The sequence below is a fragment of the Rosa chinensis genome, chromosome 3, assembly GCF_002994745.2.
Source record: "Rosa chinensis cultivar Old Blush chromosome 3, RchiOBHm-V2, whole genome shotgun sequence".
NCBI classification, from domain to species: Eukaryota; Viridiplantae; Streptophyta; class Magnoliopsida; order Rosales; family Rosaceae; genus Rosa; species Rosa chinensis.
The window spans coordinates 19,178,428-19,194,714 of record NC_037090.1 but is presented as its reverse complement, the minus strand read 5'-3'; the positions used below and the strand labels follow the sequence as shown (position 1 = coordinate 19,194,714).

Below are 16,287 nucleotides of genomic sequence, written 5' to 3'. Positions count from 1 at the left end.
CACAGTTAAGAGAGGAGGAAGAACTGAAGAAGCAGAAGACTAGAACTCAATCTGAAGAATCGGTAGTCTGAACTCTGAAGAAGAAGACTCTGGCTATCAGGCTATGCAGTCGGCCGGGAGTGCTGAAGGATTGAGTTCGGTGGGGCTCCAAGGAGAGAACTGGCTGGATCCGCCCCTGTGGCGATGGCAGCTTCTCAAGAGTACTGGTGTCGATGGCGAGATTGAGAGAGAGAGAGAGAGAGAGAGAGAGAGAGAGAGAGAGCTTATGCCTAAAGTGGTTGGCCGGCTCGATGTCTGTTTTTTTTTCCTTGTCAAATATGATGTCTAGGGCTGGTGCTTAATGCAAAGTAAAGAAGATAAGGCGACGGAAACCACAGGCGGTCGCAATTACTAAGATGGCCTTATATTGCTGAAGCAATTTTGGGCGACGACACGTTTTACCGAAGTAAATACTGGACCATTGGCGACGGCATCTTTTGCCAAAGCAATTTTGGTCACTGCATGTTTTGCCGAAGCAAATATTGCACCATTGGCGACGGAAAATCAGTGCCGACGCTATCCATGTGTAGCCATTGCAATTCTTTTTTGTAGTGCAGATAAAACCATGTTTTCCCAAGATCTTTCATCTCAAATTCGGATTTCAAGTATTTAGCAGTTTCCTTTAACTCATCTAGAGTTCCAATTAGGTTCATGTCATCAACATAAACTACTACGATTGCAAATCCGGAACTTGTTCTTTTAATGAACACGAATGGGCATATTTCATTATTAATATATCGATCCCTTCCCAATCAAGTAGTCACTTAGACGATTGTACCACATCAATTGTTGTTCTGTGATCGTCTTTCCACATAAGTGCATCATTGCTTTGATGCAGAGAGCTTCCGAATAAAATTGCATTACTGTATCAAAGTTAGAGAAGCGAAGATCATTCCATTATGCTTCTAAATTCAGAAGGATTGAGTCATGAACGTTGCCATAACGTTCACGAAACGCTTGCCATAGCTTTATAACGCAATCCTCATTCATGAACTCAAACCTGAGGTCCCTATCCATGTGACGCATCATTAGGGCAAGTGTCCTAGAATTGTCGATCTCAGTTTGAGGGTCTGGAGTGGCTCTTTTAGGACAGAGCACTTGGATTGTATGCAGTAAATCACGGGCAACAAGGTGGAACTCAACGTCCTGAGCCCATATTAAGTATCTTTTGCCTGCACAATCCAACAGAACAAAATCGAGTCTGTTCGAGTTTGACATCCTGATAAAGGTGAAACAAGAACGAATTAGTTTCAGAGACAATGCTACCACAATAACTAATATAAGATTTCCGAGCCTTAATGCTACCAAGAAATTGATTTCCAAGAATCTTTGGATTAGACCGAAACTATGATGTTTGTATGGTCAAAAATCGATGCTTACAGACGCTCTTAGTCTGAAGTATTATGAACGCTCTTAGTTCGTTTATAGCGTGAATCCCCACGATTCCGCTTTTAGACAATCGAACCCACGTTATAGAAAGGTGGGATGTAGAAGAAGGGAGGTTGCAAGTCCCCCAGAAAAAGAAGAAGAAAGTAAATTGCAAAAAGCAGGAACTTTAATCTTAAAACTTACTTGTTCAAATTTGGAGCTTCAAAACCTTGTTTCTTGAAGATGTAGAAGCTTGATGTGAGCTAGGGTTATTTCGAGGCTGCTAGGAAACTTGGCCGGATGGTGCTAGGTGAGGCCAGATGCAGTGGGAAGTTTGCTAGTAGTTGGCCGAGACGTTGCTGGAAGCTGGGCTGAGGGCTGCAGGATGATGTGAGGCCGAGAGAGTTGGCCGGGCTGGTTAACAGATACGCGCGGGAGCAAAAGGCAAGCAGGGCTTGCGAACGCTGTAGGGGGCAACAAGGAGCTGCACGGGCAGTGTGGGGTTGTAGGTGCAGCGAGCGAGCTGCAGGGGCAGCAGGCGCACTGGCTTGCAGCGTAGGACAGACGCTAGTAAGGCTAGCCGGTGCGTGTAATACCCGAGACACTTCAAAAATAAATAATCTTTACTGACATAATTGTTTAATAATAAGTAATTATTGACAAAGTATATCTCTCTCAAATAAGAAGGACCAGGAGACCACGAGAAAATGAAATAAATATTTTCTTATTATCTAAACAGATTTGAGAAGTGAATAAAAGAATTGAATATGAAATTAGTTATTTCTAGTAAATAAAGAAATTGACTACTATTGATTTAGCAATGGGTATCCAAAGAAATTTAAATGAATTGTATCTTCATATAAGAAATATTTGGTCTCTAAGCCTACACGTGGTATTATATCTTGCTGCCATATAGCAAATCTAGAAGGAGGGAGAGAGTTCGGGGGAAGAGAAGAGGAAAGGAGGAGATCTACTGAAAAAAGAGACACCAGCCCTCTAGAATTCTCTACATCTCTCTCAAAATCTCTTAACCAGAAGAGAAACCTTAAAAAAGAGACACCGGCCCTCTAGAATTCTCTACATCTCTCTCAAAATCTCTTAACCAGAAGAGAAACTTGGGGGGGGGGGCACAGACCCATCCATTTTGTTTTGGATGGCTACCCAATTCCTGACTCACTACCTATAGAGGATGGAGGGAGCAAAGAGAGAGAGAAAAGGTTTCGAGGTCGGGATGTTACAGCGCGCTGGCACGCGGGCGTAGGTAATGATAGCGAGCGAGGTTTCGAGGTCGGGATGTTACAGCATGCTGGCACGCGGGCGCAGGTAATGATAACGAGTGAGCTAGCGCGGGCTAGGTGCAGCGAGGCTAATGGCGAGGCTAACCGGTGAGGATTTTTTTTCGATTTTTGGGTTTTGGTTTTTTTTTAGGGCTCGTGCTGATAACGTGTTTAAGAATAAAGTATGCAAAGAGATTGTAGAGAGAATTGTGTTGTATTCATTGATAATAGAAGCCTTATATATAGGAATTATAAAGTACATAATCTTGTGATACAAGGAAAACTATTCCGAATATGACTAGGAATTCTATAATCTTCTCTCCTATTACAACTATAGAACTTATCATAGTTTGACAAGACACACTAAATGTCAACATTTTTCAACACACATCTGAAAGTAATATAACTTTCGTAGTTATATTCTTGTGATTTAATTCGGATTTTGTCGCTTCTTTTTAAGTACTAACTAAAAATTACATGCTATCGATTCAATTTAATCTCAATTACTTTTTACAACTCCATGCAATTTGTCGGTCTTCGGTTCTAAAAAATGGATCCCGTCAACTTTAAAAGTGTACTACAGAAGAATATAGTTCGATTTATTTGCTTATGCGGCACAATTGATGATTCCATTTTCATGTAGAAAGGTAAAGCTTCCCAGAAAATTTCATTTGCAACCCCTTTCTTTATGAGTTTTCAACCCTTGCGCCTTTTTGGCGGCCAAATTCTGAAAGCGGAGTCCGCCACTTTGGCGCAAGTCATCCAAACCTACGCAAAAACCAAGCAGCTAAACAAAGGCAAAGAGCTCCACGCTCACCTCCTCCGCACTCATTACCCACTATGCATTTTCCTCACCAACCACCTCCTCAATATGTACTCCAAATGCGGGCACGTCGATTATGCCCTCAAGCTTTTCGACCAAATGCCTCACCGAAACTTGGTTTCCTGGACTGCAATGGTAACTGGGTTTTCTCAGAACATGAGGTTCTCGGAGAGTTTCAAGAATGCTGGGGAGAGCCCGACCCAGTTTGCATTTGCAAGTGTCATCAGAGCTTGTGTGGTTATTGGGTCGGTTGAGATTGGGAGGCAGCTGCATTCTCTTGCTTTGAAATTGGGCTTGGCTTGTGAGCTGTTTGTGGGCAGTAGCTTGGCGGATATGTATTCGAAATGTGGGTTCATGGTTGAGGCTTGTAAGGTTTTCGAGGAAATGCCGAGTAAGGATGCTGTATCGTGGACTTCGATGATTGATGGGTATGCAAAAAGTGGGGATTTTGAGGCAGCTTTACTGAGTTATCAGAGGATGATCAATGATGGGATTGGTGTAGATAAATATGTTGTTTCCAGTGCATTGAGTGCTTGTTCTGCACTGAAGGCTTGTCAGTTGTGTTCATTCGACGGTTGTGAAGTTAGGATTGGAAGTAGAGGTTGCTGTGGGAAATGCTCTGGTTGATATGTACTCGAAATCAGGTGATATGGAGAGTGCTTTAAATGTGTTTCGGGTTGACCCTGAGAGTAGAAATATTGTGTCGTATTCCTCTCTGATCAATGGTTATGTCGAGATGGATGAAATCGAGAAGGCTTTTGTGTGTTTGTTGACCTGCAGAGGGGGGGGAGTTGAGCCCAATCAGTTCACTTTCTCTAGCTTGGTCAAGGCCTGTGCCAACCAAGCTGCACTTGAACAAGGGATTCAACTTCAGGCTCAGGTGATCAAGTTTAATTTTGATAGAGACAATTTTGTGTCTTCTGTTCTTGTTGATATGTATGGAAAATGTGGGTTACTTGATCACTCAATACAAGTGTTTGACGAGATAGTAAACCCGACTGAAGTTGCATGGAATTCGTTGCTAAGTGTATTTGCAGTTCATGGCTTAGGAAATGACGCCTTGAAAACTTTTAGTAGAATGGTCGGGGCAGGAGTGAAACCAAATGCAATAACATTTATCAGCCTTTTAACAGGTTGTAGCCATTCTGGATCGGTAGAGGAAGGTTTAACGTACTTTTACTTTATGGAGAAAACATATGGCATAGTACCTAGAGCTGGACATTACTCTTGCGTTATTGATTTACTTGGCCGGGCTGGAAGGCTTGAAGAGGCCGAAGAATTCATTAACAGCATGCCAGTGCAGCCAAATGCTTTTGGATGGTGCTCTTTTCTTGGCGCTTGCACAATTCGTGGTGATAAAGAAAGGGGCAAACTGGCAGCAGAGTAATTGATACAGCTTGAACCTGAGAATAGTGGAGCACATGTGTTGCTTTCAACTATATATGCAAAGGAGCAGAAATGGGAAGATTTCAGGGGTGTGAGGAAGATAATGAGGGATGGCAGCATGAAGAAATTGCCCGGTTATAGTTGGGTTGACATTGGAAACAAAACACACACGTTTGGAGCCAAAGATTGGTCTCATCCTCAGAAGAAAAAAATATATGAGAAACTTGATAGTCTTCTTGATCAGATCAAGAAAGCTGGATATGTTCCAAATACAGATCTTGTTCTACATGATATGGACGACAATTCAAAGGTAGAGCTTCTTCACCATCATAGTGAGAGGATAGTGATTGCATTTGCACTGGTAAGTATGCCTGCAGGGAAGCCAATCATTGTGAAGAAAAATATAAGGGTGTGCTTGGATTGCCATTCTGCAATCAAGTACATCTCCTTGGTTGTTGGAAGAAAGATCATAGTTAGGGACAATACTCGGTTCCACCATTTCGCAGATGGGTTGTGTTCATGTGGAGAATACTGGTAAAAGTTTTGAAGGCCAAAGTTTTGTGAATGAACTCATACAAAAGTTATCTGCCTGGTTACTTTACAGGTTAGAGCTAGTCTATGTGCCAAATAACTTTTCTGTCAAATCTTTTTGAGCCAACTGGGTCATTCAGAATGAGTAAGAGGCTTTTTAGGCTTTAATTCAAATGCATATAAGACGAATAACCTGAGAGCCCTTGTGTTGGACTTGGAAGAGGCGATTGTATTTCTTCATATCGTGTGCAAAAAGTGACCATTTGGTAGCCATTGTTAGGTGATATGTGATAAGATTCTTCATCAAGATGATTCAGATCACCAGGTTTGAAGGCATGTAGAGACAGGAACCAGTTGCATTTTTTTTTCTCTCTCGTGAAAGACTCATGGACCAAGAACAGAGCTGAACGTTTCCCATCAATTTATTTTGCTTTCCAGAAATGTAAATGGCTTCTATTTCTGAGTAGATAATAAAGTAAAGCTTAAATTAAAATCAGATATTAAGTAACAAAGAAGAATTTTCTCTAAAGCAAAGCAATTCATGATTCTCCATAAGTTCTATCTCACTTCCTAGATGGAAAACTCTATACACGACAATGGCTTTTATTGAAATATTCTGGGAACAAAAGGGAACAGACATAATGCTCAGACTCATACGAAGGCTAGAAACCACTACTAAGTACTAACAAATGACATATCGAGGATCTATCATCTTGTATCTAACGAGGCATACTGAAATCCCTCATATTGATGCTGATGTGGTAATGAAGAGGCTGGAAGGCCCTCAGCCAAGGCACTCATTGGAATAAAAAGGAATCATTTCAAACCCTTGGATAACGTGAGTGTCCTTTCTTCTTCAAGAAATCAGGAATCTCAACTGAACTGCCTTCTGAGAAGGAGGAACGTCTTCGATTGATTCCAAGGGTAATGTCTCCTTGTGCCTGCAATTTGGTATTTTAATAAAATTGTCGAGAGACTTATGGAGAAAGTGAGATAGAGTGAGCTATGAGGAATACCTGGATTGGCCTCCCATCACTTTCTTCTTGGTGTTTGAATCCAGAAGTAATTAGAGTGATGCTAACCTGAATGAAACCAAGACAAGCAACATGACATTTAATAGGTTTTCACACTAAAATACCACCACATACTAGGATAACCAGGACTATATATCATCTATTTGCTTATATAGTTATACCTAGTAATATGAAAATTAAAGGTATAAAATAAGCCTTTAGATGCACGAATGAAAGGTGGCAAGTAGATTTTCAAGAAAAGGGACCAAGTAAAAACATATATCTATTGATGGGGTTCTCTCTCTAATGAGGACTTCAAAAACAGTTGGATGACTTGCTTGTTGAAAAAAAATAATATTTTAATTAAATTTTAAAACACTCATCCAACCATTGATTTGAAAGTCCTCATTGAGTCCTCACAAGAACTCTCCCATCAATTGGATTATCCGCCTTCTTATTTGTTAAATCACTGGTACAGTAAGATATTATGGGGGTGAACTAATGCAGAGGTGATCAGGTCATAATGTGCCAAGGGTAGGATTGCAGACGTTAGAGAAAGCAACAAAACTTACTTGAACACTGAGTGATGGATCTGTCACTGCTCCAAATATTAAATTTGCTGTTGGATCAATAAGATCATAAATAACCTCAGCTGCTGCATTTACCTATAAGAAAACCCAAAATTAGAGTGTAGCAGCAGAGAGACGTCTCACATCGACTGTAAGTGAAAACCACAACTTGGAGAATTCAGTAGATGGGGAATAATTCCAATTTCAGGAAGTTCTGGTAAGAAGATTTTATGCCAATCAGAAGAAGTGGTACCTCATATAGTGTCAAATCAGTTCCACCAGTTATGTTCCAGACAATTCCAGTAGCCCTCTCTATACCAATATCAAATAAAGGTGATTGAATGGCATTTAACGCAGCATCTCTTTCCCTTGTCTTCCCTATTCCCAAAGAGGAAGGGGGAAAAAAAACAGTTATTCCATTGAAGATGTGGTAACAATCATGACTTTGATCATAAGTCATAACAAATGCATAGTATCCAATGGAAGGATCAAACCTGTTCGAGAATGCGTTGAAGCCGCTGAATTTTGTTCTTTTCGTAGTCACCACCTTCCCTGAAGACTTCTTAGCAGCAATCACGTAGATCTTACCCTATATGAAATTTAAACAGAAAGATAAGTTAACATGTGATCAGAAAATCAACTGTAAACATTTGGATATGATGGGCTTAGAATACATCTAAGGTAACCTCAAAGTTCTGTTCTCCTAAACTGAGCCAAAAGTTTTTGTGTCTGTAGTTCATTATCTACAGGCAAAAGTGCATTATCATATATTTAAAGAAGGGATAGTTACAGACACTGGATATATATTCAATCAGGTGGGAATTTCAGGATTTTGAAGAAGCAAGAATGGAATAATACCAATGGTGATGGATAGTGAAAACTATGAGAAATCCTACTACCTCACACACAGAGAGAGATACACAATCACAAACTCCTCCTGATAATTTAAACCTACTAAATTACCTTGTTCCTAGGCTCAAAGACTGAGCAAGCAGGAGAAGGATACAATGCTAAGTAAGAGACTTCTGAAGCCAGCATCAAGGTATATAATAAAATGTATAAAGGAGCATGGAATGATAGTCCATGATTCATGTAATATATGTCGTAATTGAACAACAACATATGAACTTCAACAGCAATTATATATGTACATGATTCAAATAAGACACATATATGAAAATCAACAGGAATCATGTGTTTATTTCTAAGTTGTTTTTTTTTTTTTAATCTGCAGTCCCTTAACAACTAAACCAATTCAACTAAAACGAACTGACAATGAGTACAGATAGAATCCAAAAGACCAAACCAATTAAACTTCAGTATATTGGTTTTTTTTGGTTCTGCAGTCCCTAAACAACTAAAAGATATGAAATCAAGTTCTCAGCTGCATATCAAAGAGAATGAAAACAACAAAACCAATTCAAAACAACAAATCCAAAGACTAAAGCATGGTCGGAAAATGATAGCACCTAAAATTCAGAATATCTTCCACGTTTCAAAAACGTAAAATCAAGTACACATGAGTATGATTGAAGAGGAGGTTAATGGATTTGAATGTATTAACTTATTCCTTGCTCACACATAACTTACTGGGCACAGGCCGTGGCTCATTTCGTCAACTGTCGTTTTGGGTTTCTGATGTTACCTGAAAAATGTAAAATTTCAGGACAACTGTACCGTTTATTGCTTTTACCATTGTTACTGGAAGTAGAAAGAGATGGTATGATATAAGATTTAAAAGATACCAGGGATCCAATGGCTTGCCTAGTATGCTTGAGTTCATCCCAAGCTGACTGCATTTTCATTTATTCGGTAAGAGTTTATAATACAATAAGGCAAGGTAAAAAATATCAAGGTACCTCATTCTGTTGCTTTATAGCTCCAATTCCCCAACTCAACCAAACCAGCTTCCCCATTACTAAACGAACAGCACTCTTGCCGTAATAGAAGGCTACAGAGAAATATAATTGTGAGGCAAAATATAAAGTTTTCCTCTATTAATCTCTATAGAGACTTGTGAAAATGTGCTTCATGACAAACAATTCAACTCACCACTAAATTCTGATCTTGAAGATTCAACAATAACTCCATCCAATGTTCTAACAGTGCAATGATATATGACCTGCAAATCGAAAAAAGCGTAATGTAAGCTTCCACCATTTGCTTTTATACACAGTTCAATTGCGATACTGGCTTCAGAAAGCGTAATGTAAGCCCAACCTGATGACCATCTTCAGGTGTTGAATCACCTCCACCAGGTCTGATCACTGCTTTCATCAAGCTTCCGGCCACTATTTTCATCCTTCTATTACCAAACAAAAATCAAGGAAAATTGAGTAACATTTCAATTTCCACAGATTCATCATCTAACTTGCTAAAATTGAAGCTACCTACCTCTTTTCGTCATCGGTAGGTTCTTTCTTCAGCTTCTGTGGCGCGGGGGCTTCGCCGGAAGTTCGAGAATGATAAAATCCCTAGCCGTACACGAAGCAAAAAGTGAAATTCCAGTTAGTTGAGGCAGTCGGAGTAGGAATCTCCACACTCAATTAGCTTGGGAATCACAGAGGTTACCTGAAATTCGGATGGGTGAGGACAAATCAGGAGTGATTGGCTCGAGAGTCGTCGATTCTGGAAGCTTCAGTTCCGTATTTGAATTCCAACCAGAACTCGTTCTCTCCCTCCGGAGGGAGTCCGCGTCCTATCAATCCGACTTTTTTTCTCCATGTGTTCTCTCCCTCCGCGACCTCTCACTCAGAGAGGCCGCGCCCTCTCACTCAGATTTGCTTTCTTGATGTGTTCTCTCCCTCTGGAGCGAGGCCGCGCCCTCTCACTCAGATTTGCTTTCTTCATGTTTTTTCTTCGAAATACTGAAGCCTTTACTCTGTCACAGTTGGATTCCAATTAATCTGATGAATTGAATGGGACCTATAAAATGTTGAAATGAATCTGGCTAATTTGATGAGTGAAATCTACTCAGAACCAAATACTGATGTTTCTGTCCCATTGGTACAAGCCTAATGAATTGAATACAACAAGGATTATGTTTTCAAATTTAAAAAATAAAAATAAGCTGGTAGTCAAAACTAACGTTAGCAGAACTCGTTTTCAATTTTTTTAAAATCAGAAATATTAATAAAACTAAAACAACACATACATCAGCTTTCCAACGTTCAATCCATATATCTGAGGATCAAACAACAACCAAATCTGACAAATATCACTCACTAAAACAATGAGAGCTCACTTATTCAAAAGCAAGCCTTCAAATATGATGCAAATCTGGCTACATATTTCCTAGCCTGTTACCCTAGCACGCACGCAATTGTGGTGAAATTAGGAGACATAAAATCAACAAATCAAAAAACTTCCATTAAAAGCTGAAGAAACCAACTAACAATTAAATTTTTGAAAGCGGAACTCGTTTGCAAGAAAAGATTAAGAAAGCAAAATAAATAATCTCTAAGATATTTGAGAAAGCAAATAAATAATGTTGATTATGGAAAAGCTCTATTTATATATAGATCACTCACCAAAACAGCTTTTAATTTCTATTTGTTTACTAGCTAGCAGGAATTCAAACTAGCCTACCAATTATATAAGCAGACTATAAGAGAACAAGAAAAATGAATTGAGTTTATGACCCAGCGGCATACTTAAATCGGAGAAACAGACTCCAATCTTCATTGACTGGGTTCCTGCTGTGGAAGTAGTCAGAAGCAGAGGAGGGTGGAAATGACAAGTGGGGGCAGTCCCTCAGATGCAAGGTTTCCAATGAAGGACACACAAAATCAACAGTAGCACTTCCCTTGTACAACATTGGAAGATATTGCAAACATAAGTTCTTCAATTGTGGAAGAACGGTCTTGTTGTTGTTCAATGTTTTCCTCTTTGCTTCGATTACTCTTTCCAAGACAGGGCATTCGGATACAACAAGGCTTTCCAATTGAAAAAGACACTGAGCTACATCAAATGTGAAGAGACTTCCTTGGAAGTTGCAATTGTGAATTACCAATTGCTTTAGAGCCTGGAACATTCGGCGTGGAGCAGGACCATTACATATGCTTCTTATTAAATCTAGATCTCGCAACTCCATCTCTCTCAGTTTTGTTTGATCTGGCTCAAATCCTTTACATTCAAACACATGATCCACTTTACTTTCCTCACAGTTTAGTATTTCCAAATTTGGTAGTTTCTGCAACAAATTTGATGGCAACAGTACTTTCTCCAAGTTACGACACTGATGGACCTTCAATAATTTCAGACTGCAGAGAGATCCAGGTGGTAACTCACCAACACATAACTGCTTCAGGTCATCCAGTTCTTCCAGATACAACTCTTCCAAGTTCTCAAACACAGGCATACGCATATCTGGAACACATGTTATTGCATTCATCAATTCTTTCAAGTTCTCACAGTTAATTACAGAGAGAACTTTCAGTCCATGCAACCTCCCACGGTCATATTCCACAAGAATGTTACTCAACCCTGTGCATTCTTCATAACTCAGCCTCTCAGTTTTCTTTACCACAGCGTTGACAAACCAGTCCGGAAGGGTTCCCATGGTTGTGTCAGTACCATCAAGACTCAAGGATCTATAATTATTACCAGATCGAAGGATGTTATAGATTCCCTGTCCACTCTTGCCGCTGCAAATACTAATATCAAAGTAAACCCACTTCGGTTCGACCTTAACACTTTTAGGGATGCAATTTGCATCTAATATGCAAACTTTCAAAATTCTTAAATATGATAAACTAGCTAATTCATCAAAGCCAATATTAGTTTCTTCTCCTTTTCCATCAATTTTACTCCCCCAGTCCCAAAATCCATATTGCATGTACAGCTCTTCTAATTTATGCAACTTTGATATCACTTTAGATGGAATTGTGCAAATACTTCCTCCCAAGGATAAAGCTGCAGCACTTATATCGAGCATCCTTAGATTGGTCAGTTGTTCTATTTCCCTTGACAATTTTTTCAGAGCAGTTCCTCTCATACTAAGAATCTCAAGCTTGTTAAGTTTTCCGATTACAGAAGTGTCCGTTATGTTTCTGCAATAATCTAAATACAAAGCTTGAAGGTTGGTTAGGAAAACGATTGATTGGGGTAGTGATGAAATACGAGTGTTGCTAAGATCCAAGACTCTTAATTCATTCTTACTTTGGAAAAAAGATTTTGGGATATCATTTAAATTAGCATTCTGTCGTAGTGATAAAATCTGGAGATTTGGACATACCAACTCTTCTGGTAGCTCGCAAATTTTGTTCTTCATTAGTGAGATTGCAGAGTAGCCTTTATGTGCATCAATCTCTGGCCAATTCGTCAATTCACAGCCAACTTTCACCAAGAACCGCTGGCCGTCTTCAGATAATGATGTCATTAATATTGCCATATCCCGAATGACATCATGCATCCTTACACATCCGTCATCTCTACCGCCTAAAAGCAAGCTAGAATCTTCAAGGTCCTGCACCACTGAATATGTTGACTCTCGGGCTTGTAGCATGGTTAAATCTCGAAACATTCCTTTCCCAATTCCATACATGACCAAGTATTCAATTGGGATATCATAATCTTCTGGGAACAAGCAGCAAAGCAAGAAGCATGATTTCAATTCATCATCCTTCAAGAAATCATAGCTTAACTTTATGCATTTGAACACAGCTTTCTCATCTTCACGGATGGGAGGTTGAGAAGATTTTAGTCGTCGAGCAGCTTCTTTCCATCTGTCCAAACCTTCATCTCGAAGGGCCCTCGCAACTGCTATCAAAGCAACAGGTAGACCGGCGCATTCTCTTGCCACCTCACTCGCTACATCATAGAAATTGGGAGATTTGTCAGAAGACATCCCCGCTTCCCTCACAAATAAGCGCCAAGAATCTGCTTCTGATAAGATTTTGAGAGGAATTTTTGCATGGCTCCCCATGATACTACAAACTTTCAATCTTCTGGTGGTCAATAAGACTTTGGAATTGCATTTTTGAAGTTCGTTGTGGCTCGGAATTCCAATTCTTGAAAAGTCTATTCCCTTCCAAATGTCATCCAAGATTATGAGGATCCTGGTTTCTTCCATTATTTTCTTCTTCAATTCACGGGCTCTTACACTTTCCGTCTTCTTCTTGAGTTCAAAGCCCAGCGTTTCTGCAAATTCCTGTTGAATTTCCTTCAAGTCGGGTTTTTGGGATACGACAGCCATAATCACTTTATTAAAAAGCTTTTCTTCTTGGGCTTGTACACCGACATGTTTCACCATTGTTGTCTTTCCAACGCCCCCCATGCCGTAGACTCCAATGGTAGTGGCCTCACCATCTTTTAGCGCCTTCATGACCTCATGAATGGCTTCTTTTGTTGCTGCAAATTCTTCAAAATCTCCGAGGGACATTTTTAACACAGATTCAGTCGGTGGTAATTTCTTGCACACAGCTTCCACAATGTTATTCAAAAGTTCTCCGTCATTTCTGTAAGTAAGCATTACGGGTCAAAAAATCATCGGGAAAAATTAATGATAAATTCAAAAGCACAAGTGTCACTAATTTAAAAAAAGTTTTCATCAAGCTTACTTAAATTCCAGTGAATGCCACCCGGAGATTTGTGCAACTTTTGTTAAAGTATCTATCCACTGCTTCACCTTCGCTGATTCGTGTCGCCCAGATTTTTTAAGCTTAGTGAAAGCATCTCCGAACCTGCTCGTCTGATGTCGTACATCACTAGGATGCACATTATAAAAAAGTGGCAGAATTCTATTGTCGTCTGACTCGTCTCCTTTCATGCTTTTACAAATGTGTCCTAGTTCCTCCAAACACCAAGAGGAAGAGGCATAGTTTTGAGAGAGAACAATAATTGCCAACCTTGATTCTTCAATTGCCGTTAGGAGAGTGGGAGAAATAACATCCCCTACTTCAATGTTTTGTTCATCCTTGAATGTTTTGATTCCCCTTTCTAGCAGCCGTTTGTTTAAAAAGAAGGTAATATTCTTACGAGTGTCTACACCCCTGAAGCTCAAAAACACATCATGCTTCCACGTAGGATCTGTTAATTCAGCTGATGATGAAGGAAGAGATGCAGAGACATCGACGTCAACTGGTTCTTGATTATCCTCTGATATTGGCTCTGGGGTTTCAACCATGTAACTGAACCTACTCTTCCATATCCACCCAAGACTGGCTATTACGTTCCATGTCACAATCACCACAATAAGGATCCAATTCTTCCATATCCACTTAAGACAGGCTATGACACCGAACCATTGCACCATTACCGCACTAATCACAATAATCATCTTCATATTCATAGCCTTTCAATTATTATTGTTTCAATACGCAAACACAGAGGAGGAAAACAAAAACGAATCAAAACCAACGAAAACAAATATTGGAGGATATATACAACGTATATATGAAATAGTGAGTAGAATATGTTTCTAACCTCAAAGACATACTGGTAGAACTCCATTAGCTTCAGCTATTACAGATCCAAAGTATTGTGCCTTGGAGATCGAGGAGACTTTTGGATAGATGAATCTCCCTTGGCCTTAAGAGCTAGCTAGGCTTGATAATGTGAAAACCAATAAAACGTTTAACACAGAGAGTGTGTGTCGTTTTGATGATGAAACATAAAGAGTCTCTTCATACTGGCATGTGAAAGAGAGTGGGTTGCTTTTTCACATGCTGGGTTTGCTTTTTCACATGTGAAAGAGGTGAAATTACGGTAAAGTACACATTGTTTTGCTATTTCCAGGACAGGAAAGAGAGTGAATTGCTTTTTCGCTTTTCATTTTTTGGAATTTCAGATTCAAATTTGCTCACCGTTAATACTTTGGTGGTGATACCATTATTCAATACCAAACTGCCACGTGTTTATAAAACATAATTATAGTTTATCATCATGTTTTATGAAAAAATTATATTTTAAATATTTAATTAATTTTATATGATGTGGTAAATTTTAATAGGGTGGTGATATCACCACAAAATAAAAGTGGTGATTAAATTTAAATCCTGAACTTCCCACATATGCAGATCCTGGAAATTATTCTATGCACCGACGATATAAGTGACCTAATTCTTATAAAATAATCTCAACTATTGATATTTATTATCAACTTTATTTTTAATAAACAAAAAGTGTATTTAATGCAATCTAACTATTTATTTATGTTAGTGTAAGTGTACGACGGTGCTCTGAATCTGCATGATCCCTACCAATTTGACCGATGAAATTATTGGTCACTGAACCGACCAACCTATAACATGTCCACTTGCTGGCCCCCATCAAAAGGTAAAGCTTGAGGCAATTATTGGTGTTTATGGCCCTGCAGCACCTTCACCTGTAGACATCGAACTTGGTTTTAGTCTTTTAGAGGACTGTTTCTTAACCATACTAATGTAATATCGATACCTTGTTAACGTTTGATTTTAGCACTTCAATACTGTAATCAGGTATATCTCGAAAGATTTTATATACACACAACCAATTAGAATGTCTTGATATTTCCAGGTCTCATACAAAAATTCAATCCTAAATTAGCCACCCCGCCACCCGAAAAATAACACCATAAATTCTCGTTTCATTCAAGCTTCAATCACGGCCCATCAATCAAGCCGTGGATTACAAAGTGAACAGAGTTCAGGTTGGAGAACAAAGTCAATGTAAATGTGATGACTTTTAGTTCCAGATCATGTGATGGCTTTAGACACCAAAGGTGATTGGATCAAATATATTGTCGACAAAAATAAAGCATCAAACCCTTTCAATTGAAGCCTTTACTCTGTTACAGTTGAAATTCAATTAATCTTATAAATGGAATGGGCAAAAATGAAATGTTGAAACGAACCTAATATAACAATCGAATTGGTTATTTGCTCTCGTTTTCTGAAACTTCCACAGACGCAACTCCCGACAAATTAATTTGATCGATGAAATTATTGGTCACTGACCAACCAGCCTATAATTTGTCCACTTGCAGGTCCCTGGCCCCCCATCAAAAGTTAAGGCTTGAGGAAATTATTGATGCTTATGGTCTTACAGCATCTTTACCATCGAGAAGATGACCGGTTTCTTAACCTATGAAACCATTCTACCATCAAGCTAGCCCCGACAGTGCAATTAATCTTGTGAATTGAATATGACCTATAAAATGTTGAAATGAATCTAGCTAATTTAACAAGTGAAATCTATTCAGGATCAAATACTGATCTTTCTGTCCCATTTGGTACACGCCTAATTTAATGAACTTCTTACAACCAAGGTGTATAACACTAAATAGTTCTATAATTTAGATT

At 39.1% G+C, this 16,287-nt stretch overlaps 3 protein-coding genes and 1 long non-coding RNA gene across 4 annotated transcripts; 2 read left to right on the top strand and 2 right to left on the bottom strand.

The window, feature by feature from the left end:
- The first annotated feature begins 2,778 nt into the window (after window positions 1-2,778).
- LOC121052089 (pentatricopeptide repeat-containing protein At4g18520, chloroplastic-like) lies at window positions 2,779-4,172 on the top strand. The gene is made up of 2 exons (XM_040516045.1): window positions 2,779-2,792; window positions 3,328-4,172. The coding sequence occupies exon 2, from the start codon at window positions 3,373-3,375 to the stop codon at window positions 4,132-4,134; it is 762 nt and encodes a 253-aa protein (XP_040371979.1). The 5' UTR covers window positions 2,779-2,792; window positions 3,328-3,372; the 3' UTR covers window positions 4,135-4,172.
- Window positions 4,157-4,894, top strand: LOC121052279 (pentatricopeptide repeat-containing protein At5g66520-like). Its single transcript, XM_040516985.1, has one exon. It carries the CDS (start codon window positions 4,157-4,159, stop codon window positions 4,892-4,894), a length of 738 nt encoding a protein of 245 aa, XP_040372919.1.
- A 1,030-nt stretch (window positions 4,895-5,924) lies between these two features.
- LOC121052090 lies at window positions 5,925-9,100 on the bottom strand. The gene is made up of 8 exons (XR_005807956.1): window positions 9,059-9,100; window positions 8,866-8,957; window positions 8,597-8,651; window positions 7,501-7,595; window positions 7,260-7,384; window positions 7,010-7,102; window positions 6,441-6,506; window positions 5,925-6,365 (listed from the first exon to the last, which is right to left on the bottom strand). It is a non-coding gene; the product is annotated as an uncharacterized LOC121052090 (long non-coding RNA).
- Window positions 9,101-9,399: 299 nt separating this feature from the next.
- LOC112192838 (probable disease resistance protein At4g27220) lies at window positions 9,400-14,625 on the bottom strand. The gene is made up of 5 exons (XM_024332736.2): window positions 14,432-14,625; window positions 13,567-14,300; window positions 10,660-13,464; window positions 9,578-9,887; window positions 9,400-9,480 (listed from the first exon to the last, which is right to left on the bottom strand). Exons 1-4 carry the CDS (start codon window positions 14,456-14,458, stop codon window positions 9,758-9,760), a joined length of 3,696 nt encoding a protein of 1,231 aa, XP_024188504.1. The 5' UTR covers window positions 14,459-14,625; the 3' UTR covers window positions 9,400-9,480; window positions 9,578-9,757.
- Between the last annotated feature and the right edge of the window lie 1,662 nt (window positions 14,626-16,287).

What these genes read in the sequence shown, in the direction of transcription:
- LOC121052089 (XM_040516045.1), top strand. Translation starts at nt 3,373, where the DNA reads ATGAGTTTTCAACCCTTGCGCCTTTTTGGCGGCCAAATTCTGAAAGCG.
- LOC121052279 (XM_040516985.1), top strand. Translation starts at nt 4,157, where the DNA reads ATGGAGAGTGCTTTAAATGTGTTTCGGGTTGACCCTGAGAGTAGAAAT.
- LOC112192838 (XM_024332736.2), bottom strand. Translation starts at nt 14,458, where the DNA reads ATGGAGTTCTACCAGTATGTCTTTGAG. An exon ending in TGGCATTCACTGGAATTTAA is followed by an intron (nt 13,465 to 13,566) that starts GTAAGCTTGATG and finishes GCTTACTTACAG; the next exon opens with AAATGACGGAGAACTTTTGA. An exon ending in AGTCTGTTTCTCCGATTTAA is followed by an intron (nt 9,888 to 10,659) that starts GTATGCCGCTGG and finishes CAACTGTGACAG; the next exon opens with AGTAAAGGCTTCAGTATTTC.